Genomic DNA, 16,921 nt, shown 5'->3' with positions numbered 1-16,921 from the left:
ATTCTGAGTGTGCAATCCCCATCCACTCTGGGGTTGTGCAGCTCTCTGCTTGGCAGATAGAGTTGAGCACAGATGAGTTGTAAAACAGGCGTTCTCTATATTGTGTTATATTCCAGAGGTTGCTGCTTTTGTTTTATGACTTTAATTAAATATTACTCTTTTGTATTTGTACTCAGGGAGCTTTGTCATGAGAGGTACAATTGTATAAACCAAAGAAGTGGGATAATCATTAGACAGGCGAGGGCTCCTTGCAATAGGCCCTCACAGCTGATGGTTTTCCTTTGTCGCCTGTGGTGTATAGGCCTGGGGAGCTGCCAGAAGGGTTTCCAAAGATGATTGGTTGGAATGGCTGCGGCGGCTGAGCCTGGAGCTGCTGAAGGACTCCTCGTCGCCCTCCCTGCGCTCCTGCTGGGCCCTGGCACAGGCCTACAACCCGATGGCCAGGTGTGGTGTGTCAGGGCTCCCTTCTTCCCAGCTTCACTTTGTGATCAAGAGGACTAGCCTGTAGAAAGCAATATATAAGAATTAGTTTTTATTAGCACTAAGAGTAAAAAGGTATTTCTAATTTTGTTAACTTCTGGGGTAAAAAATAAAAAGGCAAATTGAACAAGCTCTTATTATAGGAAGAAGATCCATCTTAACCTTGCTAATAGACCTTTCATTAGTAGATTTAGGTCCAGAATTTTAATTACAAAGTCATTTATAATTCTGAAAACAACTATGTAATCGTTTAATATAATCTGTTTCCAATAATAGTGATGTTCCAGTTACATGTGACTACATAAGTCCCCAAGTCTTAGTGGTCTAAAACAACAGTCATCTAAAATTATTTATTCTACACACAAATCTGCAGTTTGGGCAGGACTTGTGGGAACAGTTTGTCTCTGGCCCACCCAGTATCAGCAGGGGTATTAGTCCCGGGGCTAGAAGGTTGACTTCCAAGATGGCCCATTCATACATCTGCCAAGTTGGGGCTGACAGTTGGCCAAAGGTTAGCGCTGGCCAGGGCCTTGGTTCCTCTCCATGTGGACTGCTCCATGGGTTGCTTGGGCTTCCTCACAGAATACTGTCTTAATTCAGGAGTGAGTGTCCCCAAGGGACTGACACATGACACAGAAGTGCATGGTGGTTGTACAGCCTGCCTTAGGGGTCATGTAGTGTCACTTCTGCCCCATTCTGTCAAAAGAAGTCACAAAGACCCACTCAGGCTCAAGGAGAGGAGACGTGGATGCCACTTTTTTATAGGGGAGTGGAAAAAGGAAATGGCAACCCACTCCAGCATCCTTGCCTGGAGAATCCTGTGGACAGAGGAGCCTGGTGGGCTGCTGTCCTTGGGGTCGCACAGAGTCGGACATGACTGAAGTTACTTGGCATGCCTGCATACACTGGAGAAGGAAATGGCAACCCACTCCAGTATTCTTGCCTGGAGAATCCCGGGGATAGAGGGGCCTGGTGGGCTGCTGTCCATGGGGTCACACAGAGTCGGTCACAACTGAAGTGACTTAGCAGCAGCAGCAGCAGGAAAGATCCTAGAAGAACGTGTGGAACCGGAGCTAGTGCTGCAGCCATCTTTGGAAAATAGAATTTACCTTAAAAATACTGTAAATCTTAGACAGTGACTCTCAAATAGTCATTGAAAATTTGGTTTATAAAAAGTTGTAACACATATAGATTTATGGTATAATGTAAGTGAATAAAATGGAATACAAAATGGTGCAAATGTGGGATTTCAGCTATTAAAAATGTGTACATAGGAAAAAGATTATAAAGTAATACAATAATGATTATCTCTAGGAGGATTTAAGGAACAATTTTTTTCTTCTTTTCCTTATTTTCTACGTTTTTCTACAATGGACAGTGCTTATTTGTAATGAAGCATGATTTCATTAGCTATCTTTTCATTAGCAGGAACCAAAAAAGTGAAGTATTCCATTTCACTTTCATCATCACGGCTGGTTTGCTCTTTGGAGTGTGTTTAGCAGAAATAGAGCTGGTCCCTGAGACTGCTAACTTGGATGCCATGATTTGGTTCATCTGATTTCTTTCAAATATTTTTTAATGCTTAAAAAAATTATTCCTAGGGAGTCTCTGTTTCCATAGTGTGCAGATTTCACATTCTCTATTTCCATAGTATGCAGAAATAGTGTTTCCTCTCATCTGTTTCAAGTCCTTTTTGAGCACACCCTCATCCAAAAGAGGCTTGTGATAAATTCACACATATGTGTCTGTCCCCTTAATGCCAAGCGTTTTCATTTGGGAGCCACCATAGCCTTGGACCTAGATCAGAAAGCTTCCTTAATGTACACAGGGCTTCTCTTGATCTTCATGTTACCCTATGAATTTCAGATTTTGTTTTCTTTCATCAGATTCCAAAATTATTTATACATCGAACTGATCTAACCTTGTAAGTATGTAAATAAGAATAGATGTATAGGCGTCAGGTGCTTAAGCCCATACATTATACAGGCGTATCCTGTAGTTTCCAACTCCCTCTCCACACATTGACCAAAAGCGAAAGGGTAGGGTTGAAGTTCAGATGTCAGGGGTAGCAAATGTGTCCACCCAAGTGGTGCTGTGAAGTGAAGTGAAAGTGAAGTCGCTCAGTCGTGTCTGACTCTCTGCAACCCGGTGGGCTGTAGCCTACCAGTCTCCTCCGTCCATGGGATTCTCCAGGCAAGAATACTGGAGTGGATTGCCATTTCCTTCTCCAGGGAATCTTCCTGATCCAGGGGTCGAACCCTGGTCTCCTGCATTGCAGGGAGATGCTTTAACCTCTGAGCCACCAGGGAAGCTGGTGCTGCAGTGGTCTTAAATAGTTGTCGTGATCCTGGGAATGGTACCCCTGCTCCCAGGTCTTCCCAAGGCCCCAGCTGTTAGAGGTTTGGCTTAAGGAATGTTTTAAGACTTAACGGAGTTGGGTTCTGTTTTCTGATGCATCTAGTTTCATAAGCTCTGTTGTCACTTTGTTTATGACCACCCAACTAAAGGTTCTGCTTATGTTTTGAAAAGCAATAGCAGATGCTACTTCTGATCTTAGTTTGGACATTGCCTGAGAAGAAACATCCCAAGAATCATTTGAAGATGAATGTTAACTGAATCTGTTACGTCAGCTTCTATGTTAAAAGTCCCTTTCTGTCCGTCCCCTCCAATGAAAAAGAGTGATGCAAACACTGTGGAGACAAGTCATTTTGTTTTGCTCTTCTTTCTCCCACTCCATCCTGCCCCCACAGTTTTCCCTGAACCTGTGCTGAAAAATGGAAGTCACTAGCCACATGTGCTTATTTCAGTTTAGGTTAATTAAAAGTAGCTAAAACTTAAAACTCAGTTCCTTAGTCACACTTACCACTGTTCAAGTGCTCATTGACCAGTGGCTGCCATATTGGGTGGGGAAGATAGAAACCATTTACAGCAAGTTCTGTTGGACTGCCTTATCCTGTATAACCATTATCAGTGCCAGGAGTAGCTTGTTAAGTTGTGGCTTTGTGGCACCCATCAGAGGCAGGAGGGGCATTTCCAACATTTATCTCCACTCCTGTCTGCCTTCAGGGATCTCTTTAATGCCGCATTTGTGTCCTGCTGGTCTGAGCTGAATGAGGACCAGCAGGATGAGCTCATCAGAAGCATCGAGTTGGCCCTTACCTCCCAGGACATCGCAGAAGTCACGCAAACCCTCTTAAATTTGGCTGAATTCATGGAACACAGTGACAAGGTGAGCCTGTCAGGGAGCCAGCTGGTGGGAGGAGGGGAAGCACCGCACAACCCATTCTGGCCTGTGCCCTGTCTGCCATTTGTTTCCTATGCTGTGGGGTTCTGCTCTCCTCCAGGGCCCCCTGCCTTTGAGAGATGACAATGGCATTGTCCTGCTGGGCGAGAGGGCTGCCAAGTGCCGAGCATATGCCAAAGCGCTGCACTACAAAGAACTGGAGTTCCAGAAAGGTCCCACCCCCGCCATCCTCGAGTCTCTCATCAGGTAGGCCATAGACCCTTTCTCTTTGATGCCTGCATCTCACATGACCACTCTTCTCCCACTGCCTAGTGCCAGTTCCCTGGAGGCCCTTGGAGACCTCTACTCTGTCCAGTCTGCCGTCGGGTCTGCCACACGAGTGAACGAGTTGTGGTCGCAGGTGGCCTTTCCTGGTACTCTAGCCAGAATTGTCACTTCTATTGACCCTTAGCACCTGGGCTCCTGTTCTTTTCCATCCTGTGCTTACTTGTCCTGATGAAATCAGCCTAAAGCAGTTCTGTGACCAGAGCAGCCTACAAAAGATAGATTTTATTCTGGGTTAGACCGCGCTCTCTGGCTTGGGAATAGGAGCTGATTTCTGTGCCTCAGAGACCACCCATAGGCAGGCTAGGGTTTTATTGACTAAATATGTTGGTACCTGAGCCTTCCTCTGTGGAGTGCTATGAATGTAAAAGGCAGAGCCATATCTGAAATCCAGTGGTCTTTTCCTTTTCCTCTCATTTGCTTATGTTCTCTCATAAGGTTGTTTTGAGTCTTCTGGGTATGGAAAAAATAGGTTGTTTAATAAATTTTTCACTGTTATGAAATTACAAGCAGCCTTAAATGTTAGCTCCACAGCTCCTAGAGAATTGTTTACTTCCCCTAATGATTATCGGAGAATATTAACTCCGAGATCTAATTATCTTCATGTAAATGCTAACATGGTAGATTATTTCACTACAAATAGTTTAGGAAAACTCATGTAGCTAATCAGGACCTCCACTGTGGCTGAAACAGCCTGCTGTGAGTGGCACTGCCTTCATTTGTAAGGATAATCAAATAACCAAGTTCTCTGCTAGCTCTGCTTTTGGTACATGCTAAAGTCTGTTCCTTTGAGTGCTTTACAAAGTGACCAAAAAGATAGAAATAGAAGCGTGTTTTTGCCCAAATAAATTGGACTTGGAGAGAATGCTGATCTCTAAAATACCACACAGGAATGGTTATAAATGTGCCATCCTATGGGTAGGCCTCAGTTTCAAATTAGGCAGAAGCGGACACCTTCCTTCCTTCCTTCCGTCTCTGGCTTATATAATGCAATCTTGCTTCAAAACTGGAAGAAGACCCCATAGCTGGATATTGTGACTCAACATTAAGTAACTAGTTTTTGCACATTAATTTCCTTGCTTGCCTTTTTCTGTTTGATACCTTTCTGAAACTTCCCTCATCCAACCCATATTTTTTCCATATTGGAGACAACCACTGAAGCATTAGTGTTTATGCAGATATGTAGTAGAAGATGTAGTCAGAGGCCTGGAACAGTGTTTCGGAAGGTCATTTAACTTCTTAAAGCCAGTGTAATTGAAAATGTTGCTGTTGAGTCGCTGAGTCGTTCCTGACTTTTGCGATCCTCTGGACTGTAGCCCGCCAGGCTCCTCTGTCTATGGGATTTCCCAGGCAAGAATACTGGAATGGGTTGCCATTTCCTTGTCCAGTAATTGAAAGTATATCCTTGGAATTCCCTGCAGATTGATACTGGCTTTAAGAAAAGAAACAAAAACCTCTGGTCCCAGTGAAGCCAGGGCCTCTACACTCTGGTTGGTTCCAAGTCTGGTTCAGCTCAACTGGTTCAGGTTCAGCTCAGCTCAACCCTTCGGTTGGTTTCCTATATCTTCCCAACACCCATCCTTTTTGTTTCTGCTTGTAGCTCTTCCTGCTGAATTTGTAAAACTGCTTTTTCTCAGCACCATTGCCACGTTATGCCGTCATATTCAGTGAAGAAAGTTTTAAGAAACATCCTTAAGCTGCTTATCCAGAAGTTGCTCTTGCACTACCCCAGTCCTCACAGACACTCCTCCCATGGCCCAGACCCTCCTCTGTGACTTTGGTTTTGTCTTGGAGGCCTTGGTGTTCAGTAAGAGGTTGTGTTCCCTTCCTCACAGTGGCTGCTAGAGAGCTCAAAGCTCAGTTCCTGGCCCACCTGCATCACATTGCACACATCTTCCCGGTTTTTTCTACTGCCCAACTCCCCTCTTTAATTCTATTTTTCCTTCTGTTACTTTCTCTTTAGCATTTGTCATTTATTTTAAAGTTTAGTATACACATTTGAGTCAACTGCCTTAAATTCTTTTTGAAGCAATCAGATTAATCGTACACAGAAACATCTTTGCACAGTTGATTCTTAGTTTTTATTTTTGTTATAAAAAGCTGTGCTGTGCTGACAGTACTGTTCTCTTGCTACTGGATCAGTCTGTCGTCCTACCTGTTGAAATTTTTATCCACCTGCTCTAGGACACATTAAATCCACATGTAATCCCCAAACTGGGGCCAACAACCTATCAAAGCTGTATATATCAGTGAGTATAACTGCTTACTTGGGGAGCAGAGAGTTAAATGAGTATTTAGGTACTTTGAAACACACGTGCTTAGACATGTGCACAGTTTTTACTTGGTGTATTAACATTAGGATAAGATCTGGTGTCCTGCTCATTCTTAGTTCATTCAGGACTGTGTAACAAATTACCATAGGCTGGGTGGCTTGAACATCATTTAGTTTTCACAGTTAGAAGAAAAATCTAGAAGCGGGGAAGTCCAAAATCAGGGTACCAGCATGGTTGGGTTCTGGCAAGACCCTCTTCTGGGACGTTGGTTGCTCTTTGTGTCCTCCTGGGGTCTTTTTATAAAGGCACTAATCCCTGTCATGAGGGCTCCACACTCATGGCCTAATCCCCTCCCAAAGGCTCCCGTCTCCAAATGCCATCACATTGGGAATTAGCGTTCAAAATATGAATGGGGGGTTGGGGGGTGCATCAGGGAGACACAGATTCTGTCCACAGCACCTGCTCCTCTGTCCACAGCACCTGCTTCTCTTTCTCCACCCGAAGTAGAAGACAGGGTCTGATCAAAACTAGTGCTCTCACTGCCCAGCCCCTGACATGTTGTCCCGTTTTAAGAAAATTTTCTGATTGAGAAAATTCCAGTGCTTACAATTGGCATCAGCTCTGCCAACTGCCCATCAGTCCTGTTCTCTTTCACACCCTTTGTACCCTCTCTCACACACCTGGAGGGTGTGTCAGAACACAGTGCTCTTTACCTTCAGGAGAGCTGAGCTCTCCTTTTTGTGGTTCTGTCTTCTTGAAGGCAGAGGCTGTGCTGTGCTAACCTTCAGTCCTTGGAATCCATGTCACCCTGCCCCAGACAAAATGCTTTAAAAGTGATCGTTACTGTCAGAACCTGCACCTCTGTGGGTTACGTTCTGTTTTCCTTCCACCTGCTTTCCCTCGTCTCTCAGACATTTTCCCAGAAGGGTGAGGTAAACCACAGATGCTGAGTTTGAGCTTCAGTGTTTTGGTTTTTGTTTTTTTACGGTGACTTTATTTTTGACATTAACCTTGCCACAAAAAGGTTTTTATTTTAGTTATTCAATTTCATATCTATATAAACATGAGTCAATTTCAGGAACTATAGGTTTTGATTAATATAATATAGGTACTTTGTCCCCCCCAACTATCTTGAGGAATGGTTTACAAATATAATTGTATATATTTAAATGTATACCATGATGATTTGATATGCATTATAGAATGATTACTAAGATTAACATAACCACCTCACATGGCTGAATTTTTTATGTGTGGTGAGAATGCTTAAGATCTACTGTCAGCAGATTTCAGATATACAAAACTGTTTTGTTAGCTATAGTCACCATGCTGTGCATTAGATCCTAAAAACTTACTCATCTTATAACTGAAAGTTTGTGCCCTTTGACCTATATCTCCACATTTCCCCATTCTCCTGTCCCCTGACAACAACCATTTTAGTCTCTTATTTTTATGAAATCACTTTTAAAAACATGATTTTGCATGTGTGATACTATACGTTTTTTGTCTTTCTCTGTCTTATTTTACTTAGCATAATACCCTCCAGATTCATCCATGTTGTCACAAATGGAAGAATTTCTTTCTTTGTGGCTGAATAATAGTCCATTGTTTATATTATATGTGTGTGTATATATTTACACACACACGTGCTATTTATTTATTTGTTTTTGGCAGTGCTGGGTTTTTGTTGCTGTGTGGGCTTTCCTCCCGTTGTGGCAAGCTGGGGCTACTCTACATGGCGGTGCGCAGACTTCTCACTGCAGTGGCTTTTCTTGTTGCAGAGCTCAGACTCTAGGGTGCACGGGCTTCAGCAGTTGTGGCTCCCAGGCTCTGGAGGACAGGCTCAGTAGTTCTGATACATGGGCTTAGTTGCTCTGAGGCATGTGCGATCTTCTTGAATCAGGAATTGAACCCATGTCTCCTGCATTGACAGGTGGATTCTTTACCGCTGAGCCACCAGGAAAGCCCAAAATACATTTTGGGTTGTTTCCATCTCTTGGCTATTGTGGATAATGCTGCAGTGGACATGGGAGTGCAGATATCTCTTCAAGATGGTGATTTTTGTTTCCTTTGAATATAAACCCAGAAGTGAAAAATTGCTGGATCACATGGTAGTTCTGTTTGCAGTTTTTTGAGAAACTGCCAGACTGATATAGTGGTTATATCGGTTTACATTCCCACCAACAGTTCCCTTTTCTCCAGTTCCTTGCATGCAGTTATTATCTTTTGTCTTTTTAATAATCACCGTCCTCCCAGATGTGAGTTGGTATCTCACTGTGGTTATGCTTTGCATTTCCCGTGTACCCATTGACCATTTGAATGTCTTCTTTGGAAAAATGAACTGTTTAGGTCCTTTGCCCATTTTTAAACTGGATTATTTGCTTTTTTGCTATTCAGTCACGTAAGTCCGTTATACATTTTAAACATTAACCCAGGGATTATGGTTTACAGATATTCTCCTATTCTGTAGATTGTCTTTTCAGTTTTTTGATTGTTTCCCTTGCTGTGTAGAAGCTTTTTAGTTTGAGGTAGTCCCACTTACTTATTTTAGTTCTTGTTGCCTAGAGCCTCCATTTTCTTTAGTTGTGGGGTATATATTTTATGAGAGAGAATTACTAGCTACTTCTGCCCCAAGCATCTTGTGCTCTTCCTTCTCTTCATCTCCTTCTAATCATTTTCTCCTCTCTCCAAGCAGTACTGTGCCCGTTTCTGAGCATCTCAGATCCCTTGCCTGCTTCAGGAAGTTTCTGTCTGACTGCCTGTCCCATAGGAATCCCTGCTTCAGTATACTTATTCTCTACTCACTTTACTTCTTTGAAAATCCTAATGATCTTGGTTTTAAGGTCAAGTGGGTTCCCAACAATCAAAGGACCCTAGGTACATTAGAAAATAGTGAGTTAGAGAATTATGCTTACCTTACCCTGACTGGTTCAAGGAAAAGAAAAATTCTTTGAGGGAAAGAAAAATTACTTCCTGAAGGTCAAAATTATTTGACATCTGTGATGACTAAAAATATTTTTTTCCCTCTGTGTATGTAAGTTTGCTCAGGTAGAAAGTAGGAGTGTTGCTTTGCAGAATATTTTGAAGCCAGGCAGTGGCCCCGGCCTCTGGGGGGTCAGGTGGGTAGACCAGAGTCAGACCTCATCCAGCTCCTGCTGCCTTTTCTCTCCCTTGCTTTTCTCTCTTCGACTTCCTGCTCTTCCCTGGGTATCCCTGAAGACTGCAGCACACCCAGAGTCTCTTTCTCATAGCTCACTCTGATTTTTCACTTAAAACTTTTCACCATGCCCTCAGTGGTAATAGTAATCATTTAAAAAGGAACAAGATTTGTGGAAGGAAGAAAAAACCTGAATGTTGAAAACAAACTACAGTATTTTATTTTTACAAAGCAAAATGCTTATTTATATGCAGCATGAATTATTTATTAACCATGGTACCATTTACTCTCCTGTTTCAGCCATTTTTTTATAGATAAGATAAAAGAGGAAGCTTTTTGATCCCTTTTCTCATAAAGTAAATAAAAATAGATGTATCTGTATTGACTGAGAAAATTTTAAGTCAGCTTTGTGCGAGCGTCCACAGGGACCTATCTTCCCCTCTAGCTAAGCTCCTGCCACCACTGGGCTCCCTCCCTGCCTCTCAGTGCTGCACCTGATAGGGGAGGTGCTCAGAGGCCAGTGCAAGGCCCAGAACCCTGGAGCCTCCTCCAGTCACTTCCAGCCTGGGCCCACCTTCACCTCCAGCCGAACAGTTTTTGTCTTTAAAAAAAAAAGTGTGTAGACTGGAGATGATTTCATTGGGTTTAAAAATAGAAACCCCTCGCCCCCACCACTCCCTTCACTCCTTTCTCTAACACACAAGAGAATCAAAGGAATAGGTTCATTTTCTGCCCTCACATCACCTCAGCCTCAGGCAAAATGGCTAAAATGAACTCACAATTGTTTTTCCTCCACAGAAAAATTGTGTGGAAAAGAGAAGCTGCTGCTATGTCAGGGATCACAGACAGGGAACCCCTCAGGCCAGCCCCCTGAGAAGTATGTGTCTGGACCCGTTGCATTTAAATACCTCCTCCCACTTACTTTAACATTCTCAGCACAGAGTCCTGTTCTCCTAAGAGATGCCCCCTCTCCTTGAAGATGATGGGCCGCTTCCTGTCCCTCCCCTTTCTAGACTCCCTCCCTCTCCTCCTCTGCCCTTTTCCCAGCCTCTGGTTTCTCCAGTCCTCCTCCAGAGCAGGCCCCTTTTTATGGCTGGAAGTCTTCCGGGCGGATTTTCATCTCCACTCGTTTGAGGGAGTAGCTGGAGCCGTGCCAGCCATACCAGGTGATGCCATCCAGGTGCTTGTTGTGCTCCCCGAGGCGGTAGTAGACGCCATTGAGGTTGGAGTCTGTGCAGCAGTTGTACCAGTATCCACCTGCGATGGGAAACAGTCAGTGCTCTGGTGTCCTCAGAGAGCACTGACACCCCGGGCAGCAGGGATGTGCTGAGCCATTAGGGTCAGTGTCACAAAGGAATACAAAGCCAGAAAGCTGACTGGGCAGCTATAAATCCACTCTTTCTCCTCCAGCAGGACTGTGGTCCTGCCTCTGAACTCTCCCCTCCAGACCCCGACTCTCACCTTTGCGGAGCTGGGCACACTTGTCCAGGCAGTTGTCGTTGTCCTTGTCCTTGGTGCTGAAGGCTGTGTTGTTGTGATAGATGAGGGCGTCATTCCCCACGTTGCCGCTGTAGTTCCCCAGGAAGAGGCGGTAGCTATTCAGTTCGTTGCCCAGAACAAAGTGGCTGTACTCGGCGTAGCGCATGTTGCCCTCCCAGTCCTGTCAGGGGAGGCAGAGCCTTAGAAAAACTGGCAGGGCCTCCTGTCATACCACCCTGCCCCTCTTCTCTCTCTCCAGCTGCAGCCGTATGTCTTCTTACTGCAGGGAACGTAGCAAGACTTTACTTGTCTGTCTCTAGTTTAACACACTAACCTGGGAATCGGACAGCAAGAGTCCTAGATCAGACTTCCCTCATGAGTCCCCATATGGCTTGATTAGTCTCTCTTTCTCTTCCTCTTCATTCTGTCTTCCTCTGTCTGTGAAGTGTAGACCTGAGTTTTGCTGTATCCTGCTCTGAGGTGTCATAAGAGTAACTTGAGAATATAGTGATGCTTCAGGGCCTTTAAGGAAGATCACTAACTGACATCAATAAGGTTTGCTTGTAGAGGTCCGTACACCCCAGGCCAGGGCAGGGACAAGTCTTTCAGCCCAGCTGACTATTGGATTCCTCTGCTCCTGTACCTGCAGTCTCACTTTTGTGAAAAATACAGGGGTAAAAGAGAAAAAAACCTATTCTTCCTCAACTGTACTACAACCTGCAGGAAAACAATCATAGCAAGTATCCCAGCCGATGGTAGAAAGGAGTAGGAATGACACCCCGTAGTTGTGCAGAGTCGGGTGTGGCAGCCCTGGTCCGGTCCTGGGGACTGCGCCTTGTGCTCACCTGCATCTCCACGCGCAGCCTGGTGGGCCGCCTGGAGAGCCGGTGGATGTGGTCGTTCCCCAGCCAGAAGTCCCCACGGATGCTGCCAAAGCCCTGCTTGTACTGCTTCCAGTCCCGGTAGAAGGAGACGAGGCCACTCTTCCGTCTCTGAATGATGGTCCAGCCGCCACCTGAAGTCTCCATGTCACAGAACACCTGGAACGGAGGGGACGCCCTGGTCAGGACCCGCTGAGACAGGCAACATAAGCCTGAGCACGGCTTCTCACCTTCTTTTGCCCCCAGAGTTGATGGACATATGCCCTTCCACAGCCTCTGGCTCACTAGGTAGCAATTCTCCCCAGTATTGGCAAGCTGGGCAGGCTGGTGGTTTGCTGAGAAAGATCAAAATCGAGGATGAGAGCAAGTGCACGTAGAGTTTGAAGGGAAAGCATCCAGGCCCTCTGACATGCTCCCTACATGTTCTCTGTTTTCTCCTCCCCAAAGAGTAACTGCCGTAGGCCATGGCAAGACTTCACAGCACGTAGGTTGTGGTGAGAACGTGATCTAACCACATCAGAAGGATTAGTGTTTGGTTAGTAGTGATTTGAAGGAGCCAAACAGATGCTTGGACTTTTCCCCTGTAAATGGAATGTTTAGATCGCTCTCTGGTATTTGGTGTGCTTGCGTCCCTGTCTTGAGTTTCCCGCTCTTTAGACTGACTAGCCCTGCTGTCCCCAGCCTTTGAGTGGGTAGAGAAGAGATGACAGAACCCAGGCAGTGGGCTGCGGTGGCCTCACCTCCAGTTCAGGGCTGCCCAAGAAGTCATCAGGAGGAAGCTTATATACTCCAGAGATGCGGTAGTTCTTCTGGTAGAGGGATGAGCAGTCATAGATGGCATCTGCAGGAGTAAGCCACAGGGTGAGCATCCAGGCCCAGGCTCCAGGGCTGACCGCACCCCTGCTGCATCTATGCTGAAAGTTTAAAAGGGAGACTTCCTTCTACCACGAAATTCATAGGAGTGTTCATTCCTGTGCAGCGTCCAGACTCGGGAGACATGGCTATCAGGAGATCTGGAATAGGTGTGTGTTAGCCTCACTGGTGGTAGGGCTGAGAGGTAGGGAAGCCCTTCACCTGAGTTGCGCAGCAGTACAAACAAGCTTAAGGTTTGTGCTGAAGTAAATTATCCTGCTGTGGTTCTAGGGCATGAATTCTGGAGTCTTTACAATGCGTGGGGGCCACTAACAGATGCTACTGTTTAATGGATTCAGCTTCTGGGACAGCAAACCTCTATTCCCAGATAAGTCATGAGGATCTCAGAGGGTTTGGTTTTATTGTTTCTGTTTGTTTGTTTTGTTGTTTTTCAGAGGTAATGGCTACTGCTTACCAGATCCCTTATTAGCAGAGATTTATAATTTTATCTTCTCCACCTTAATTCAACACTGCTCGACAAATGAAAATGCAGACAGTCTAAGGAACCCCTGCAGGCCTTCCCCTGGCAGTGTTATTAAAACAAGGAAATGAGAGCTTTGGGCAGGCTGGCTTTCTCTCTGGGGTTGATTTTAATGTTTCCTCAATTGCCCTCGGGGCTAGTGCCTTACGAGGGATCAGGGATCGTGTCTCCTGTTCTGAATATCAGAGAGCACTATGGAAGGGACAGCCTTTCCGAATAGGATCAGAAAGCAGAAACCCTCGCCTGGCCAGGAGATGCTCCCTGCCTGTCTGTCTGGGAGTTCTTTTCTTGGTGACCACTGCACTCAGCCTTCGAGAAGAGGACATGGTTGCAGACGGTGACTCTTTCACTGTGGGAATTGTTTGAGGCAGAGTGGTTTGCAGAGGGGAAATTGAGACCCTTGTCTTCGCCATCAGAGTTCTTCACTTCCTGTTACTGCTCTCTCCAAGGGGCTAGCTCCTTACAGAGTGTAAAGGTGCCCCCACATCTGCTAGTAGAGAAGGGAAGTAGGAATGAGGGCCTGGGCAGTAGGAGGATGAGGCCCAGCAAGGCCCAAGAAGCTCCTTGACCTGTTTGGAGGTGGTACAGTTCAGGTTCCTCTACCTTCCCTGGTCACCTGTGTATCTGTTTCATCTCACAGACCCAAATCAGGACTCACTTGTCTGAAAAATGGCCTGAAAATACCTTTCTCGTCCCAAGCTGAGGGTCAGGAAGTACATACAGAGAAAGTGATTTACACAAAATTTTTAGGCTTAATTTCCAGTTAAAACTTTTTCTTCATTTGAACTAAGGATTACATGTGACTTACTCTGTTCTTGTATCAGTAAGAAGTGACATATCTATAGACTCTGCTCCCTGTAACTAATAATTTGCTGATATTTTCAGAAAACCAAATTTCTGTCTAAACAACGAATTCTCCTGGCCTGTCTGAGCCAAGCTAACTAGAAACTAAGAATTGTTTTGCAAAAGAAAAGAGTAGTAAACGTATCTTATTTTGGGCCTACTAAAAAATGCAGATTTCAGCATTGCATTTTCCTGTATGACTAGGGACAATTTTGAGATTTTTGGGGGAAAAAATAGAAATGTAGAATTGAGGAATCTTGAGGAACCAGTCCTTTTTGAACACAAAGGACTCCTTAGATGCCCTGGGCAGTGTCTGTGCACTTAATTCTGAGCCAATGAGAAGAGTGAGATTGGCCAGTAGGAAAATCAAGTTCCATTATTGCCCAGCCCACTAAATCCCAGGAACCCGAGAAAACTGTTTTTGGTAAAAACTTTGCTTCTAGAGATATGATTTTGGTGTTTGTTCCTACTTCCTTGGGACTGAGGGGACAGCTGGTCAGCTCTAGGCAAAGAAATGGACTAATCAGGAATACGTGAGCTCTAAGACTTCCTGTGTGACTCTGGGCAGACCGCCTGATCTCTCTGTGCTCCAGGATGGCGATTCATACCTTCAGTATGCCGAAACATTGCAGGAGTAAAGAGAGACATGGGTAAATTTACAGCATCTTAGAAATCAAAAGAAATACTTTGTAAGCCTTTGCAAAAGAGAAACTAGAGCTGGTGGCACATACCCAAGAAACTAAATTCCATGAGAAACCCCAGGGAGCATTCTGATCACATCACCTAGAAGCAGGGCTGCAGACGGGAGGCACTCAGCTGTGTGAACGGGAGGTGGCAAGCAGCATGAGGCTACGTCCTCCTTACCTGCCGAAGTCTGGGTGACCGTCTGCGCTGCCTGCAGCTGCATGATGCCGATCTGGTTGTTCATCTCAGAGTACTTGCTCTCGGCCTCAGTGAGCCGCGTCTCCATGCTCTTGGCGCTGCTTTCCAGCTCCATCACCTGCATGACCACGCTGACCCAGTCCCTCTCCTGCTTCTTGGCCAGGTCACTCAGCAGGCTGCTCAGGTTGGCGATCTGGGCCTGGAGCGCCTTTGCCTCCTCACAGCAGGTGGCTGCGGTGAGCTCTGCAGGGGTCTTGCGCTTAGGGGGCTTCTGTGGCCAAACTGGGTGGCTGACAAAGGCCACGAGGAAAATGCAGAGCCACGCCACGGCCGAGAGAGTCTTTTTCAGCATCTTTCGTGGGCCTGGGTGAGGAAGGCTCTTCCTCAGGGGAACCTAGCTATGCCCAGCTGAGGTGTGCAAAGCTGTGGCAGATTAAAACCTAAGACTTTCACTCGTGATGGACTTACCACTTTGCTGTTCTCTCTCTCCTTGCTTTTTCTTAGCCTTTCTCAAAACTTGAGTTTCTGAAAATGCAGCTCAGTTGGGTAGCCCGTAGCTTTTCTTCCCCAAGTCTAAATGCTCAACAAACTGAGCATCTTAAATATCGTTTGCTGCTGCACCTCCACCCCTACCATGGCCAAGCATGGCGCTTTAGCCCCTCCCAGCTCATCTGGGAGGGTCAGGTGCCTGTCGGGTGAAGTCAGTGCAAACTTAGGCCAGAGGAGGGGAGGGGAGAGACAGGGGCGCGTCTTTCTTTCCCTGCCTGCACAGTCTCTGGGCCGAGACCAGAGGGCTGAGTTCGTGTGTTTCCAGTTTTGCCTATTAGATTGTGCCCCTGCCAGCCACTGGCTCAGCTCTATCAGTGAGCAGGGCAGGGTCAGAAGAATTTCCAGATTCCATTCTAAAGGTTACATAACCACGGGGTGAGCACAAGGTAGGCAAAGAGAGAGGGGATAAGACTCTCCACTCACCCCGGGAGACCTGTTAATGCAATCCATGCTGTTTATACACAGCTCTAGTCTATTTTGGCATCCTTCTGAGTATGCTTTTAACAAGGCTGGTTATTCCTTTCTCTGATCAGCATTCAGTGTTTTACAAAACCCTCTTTTGGCTAGGATCTAATGCCATCTCTCATTTGAATATTTCCAACCTAGAAAAAGCTTTAGAAATAGGAGGATAGAGTAAAGTTTTTAGGAAGTGAAAAAGGACTTTGTACTCACAGGGTTTACCCAGTTGTCTGTCTTTTTACATACTTTCTCCTTCAATAAGAAGTGGGCCAGTGTTAGCCTCTTGGTACAGGTGTGTCAGCGATGACAGTGGGGCAGAAACACGGCATGATCCCTACAGGACTTGTTACCTGCGTGGGCATCCACACGTCCATGGTCTTCAGGCAGAGCAAGAAACAGGCCCAGCCACAGCCCAGACTCTAAACCTGGAAAGTTAAAACGTAGAGAAAAGAATCCCCATGGCCTAATAATGCACATCTAGAGTCTCATTTCCCTTTTCCTGTGGAATATGGTTTCCAGATTCATTATATATGATCTATATCCCTGAAAATAGGGATATTGTAATCTTTCGTGTCCTGTATTTAAAGGACATTCCTCCTTTGAAAACAAATGGAAAAAAAAGACTGGATTTTCAGCACATTTTAAATCTTTAAAATGAACTTTTCACTAAGAAGGTAAACAAAGGTCCCTCTCTCTGTACATGGTAACTGTCTTTGGAACGTACGCTTGTCATTTCCAGGTACAGTTGTTGTGTGTTCTGTGGCTATTCCATGTGGGCCCTTCATACACGAGTATGAGGCCTGGCCTCAGGCCCTCCTTCCTGCCATGACCCCCAGAGCCCTTTTCTAGTCAGGGCTTCTGCTTCTCAGAAAGTCATTTCTTTTGAGGCAGCTGGAGTACCAGACACTGTTTTTTTCCCTCTGTAAATAAAAAAGCAGGAGTGGATCTCTGTGCCTG

General features: G+C 45.5%; 2 protein-coding genes across 3 annotated transcripts in view; one reads left to right on the top strand and one right to left on the bottom strand.

Annotated features, from left to right (window-relative positions):
- The window catches only part of MTOR (mechanistic target of rapamycin kinase), a 124,571-nt gene that overhangs the window by 44,527 nt on the left and 63,123 nt on the right, over positions 1-16,921 (top strand). For both annotated transcript variants that reach the window (XM_040263423.1, XM_040263424.1), the window contains exons 26-28: positions 302-444; positions 3,547-3,709; positions 3,825-3,970. In XM_040263423.1, the coding sequence (XP_040119357.1) occupies positions 302-444; positions 3,547-3,709; positions 3,825-3,970 (452 nt within the window). The remainder of the gene's footprint in view (positions 1-301; positions 445-3,546; positions 3,710-3,824; positions 3,971-16,921) is intronic.
- ANGPTL7 (angiopoietin like 7) lies at positions 9,676-15,846 on the bottom strand. The gene is made up of 5 exons (XM_040263425.1): positions 14,939-15,846; positions 12,579-12,679; positions 11,803-11,997; positions 10,940-11,138; positions 9,676-10,735 (listed from the first exon to the last, which is right to left on the bottom strand). The coding sequence occupies exons 1-5, from the start codon at positions 15,306-15,308 to the stop codon at positions 10,566-10,568; spliced, it is 1,035 nt and encodes a 344-aa protein (XP_040119359.1). The 5' UTR covers positions 15,309-15,846; the 3' UTR covers positions 9,676-10,565.

The sequence above is a fragment of the Oryx dammah genome, unplaced genomic scaffold (assembly GCF_014754425.2).
Source record: "Oryx dammah isolate SB20612 unplaced genomic scaffold, SCBI_Odam_1.1 HiC_scaffold_21, whole genome shotgun sequence".
NCBI classification, from domain to species: Eukaryota; Metazoa; Chordata; class Mammalia; order Artiodactyla; family Bovidae; genus Oryx; species Oryx dammah.
The sequence above is the reverse complement of the archived record's forward strand: the minus strand, read 5'-3'. Positions and strand labels throughout refer to the sequence as shown.

Bases quoted from the DNA above. Each gene is read 5' to 3' on its own strand.
- ANGPTL7 (XM_040263425.1), bottom strand. From the start codon at position 15,308: ATGCTGAAAAAGACTCTCTCGGCCGTGGCGTGGCTCTGCATTTTCCTC. The intron at 12,680-14,938 runs GTAAGGAGGACG...TTACTCCTGCAG, and splicing joins GGTCACCCAGACTTCGGCAG to ATGCCATCTATGACTGCTCA. The intron at 11,139-11,802 runs GTGAGCACAAGG...CTCCCCTGACAG, and splicing joins GGCTGCGCGTGGAGATGCAG to GACTGGGAGGGCAACATGCG.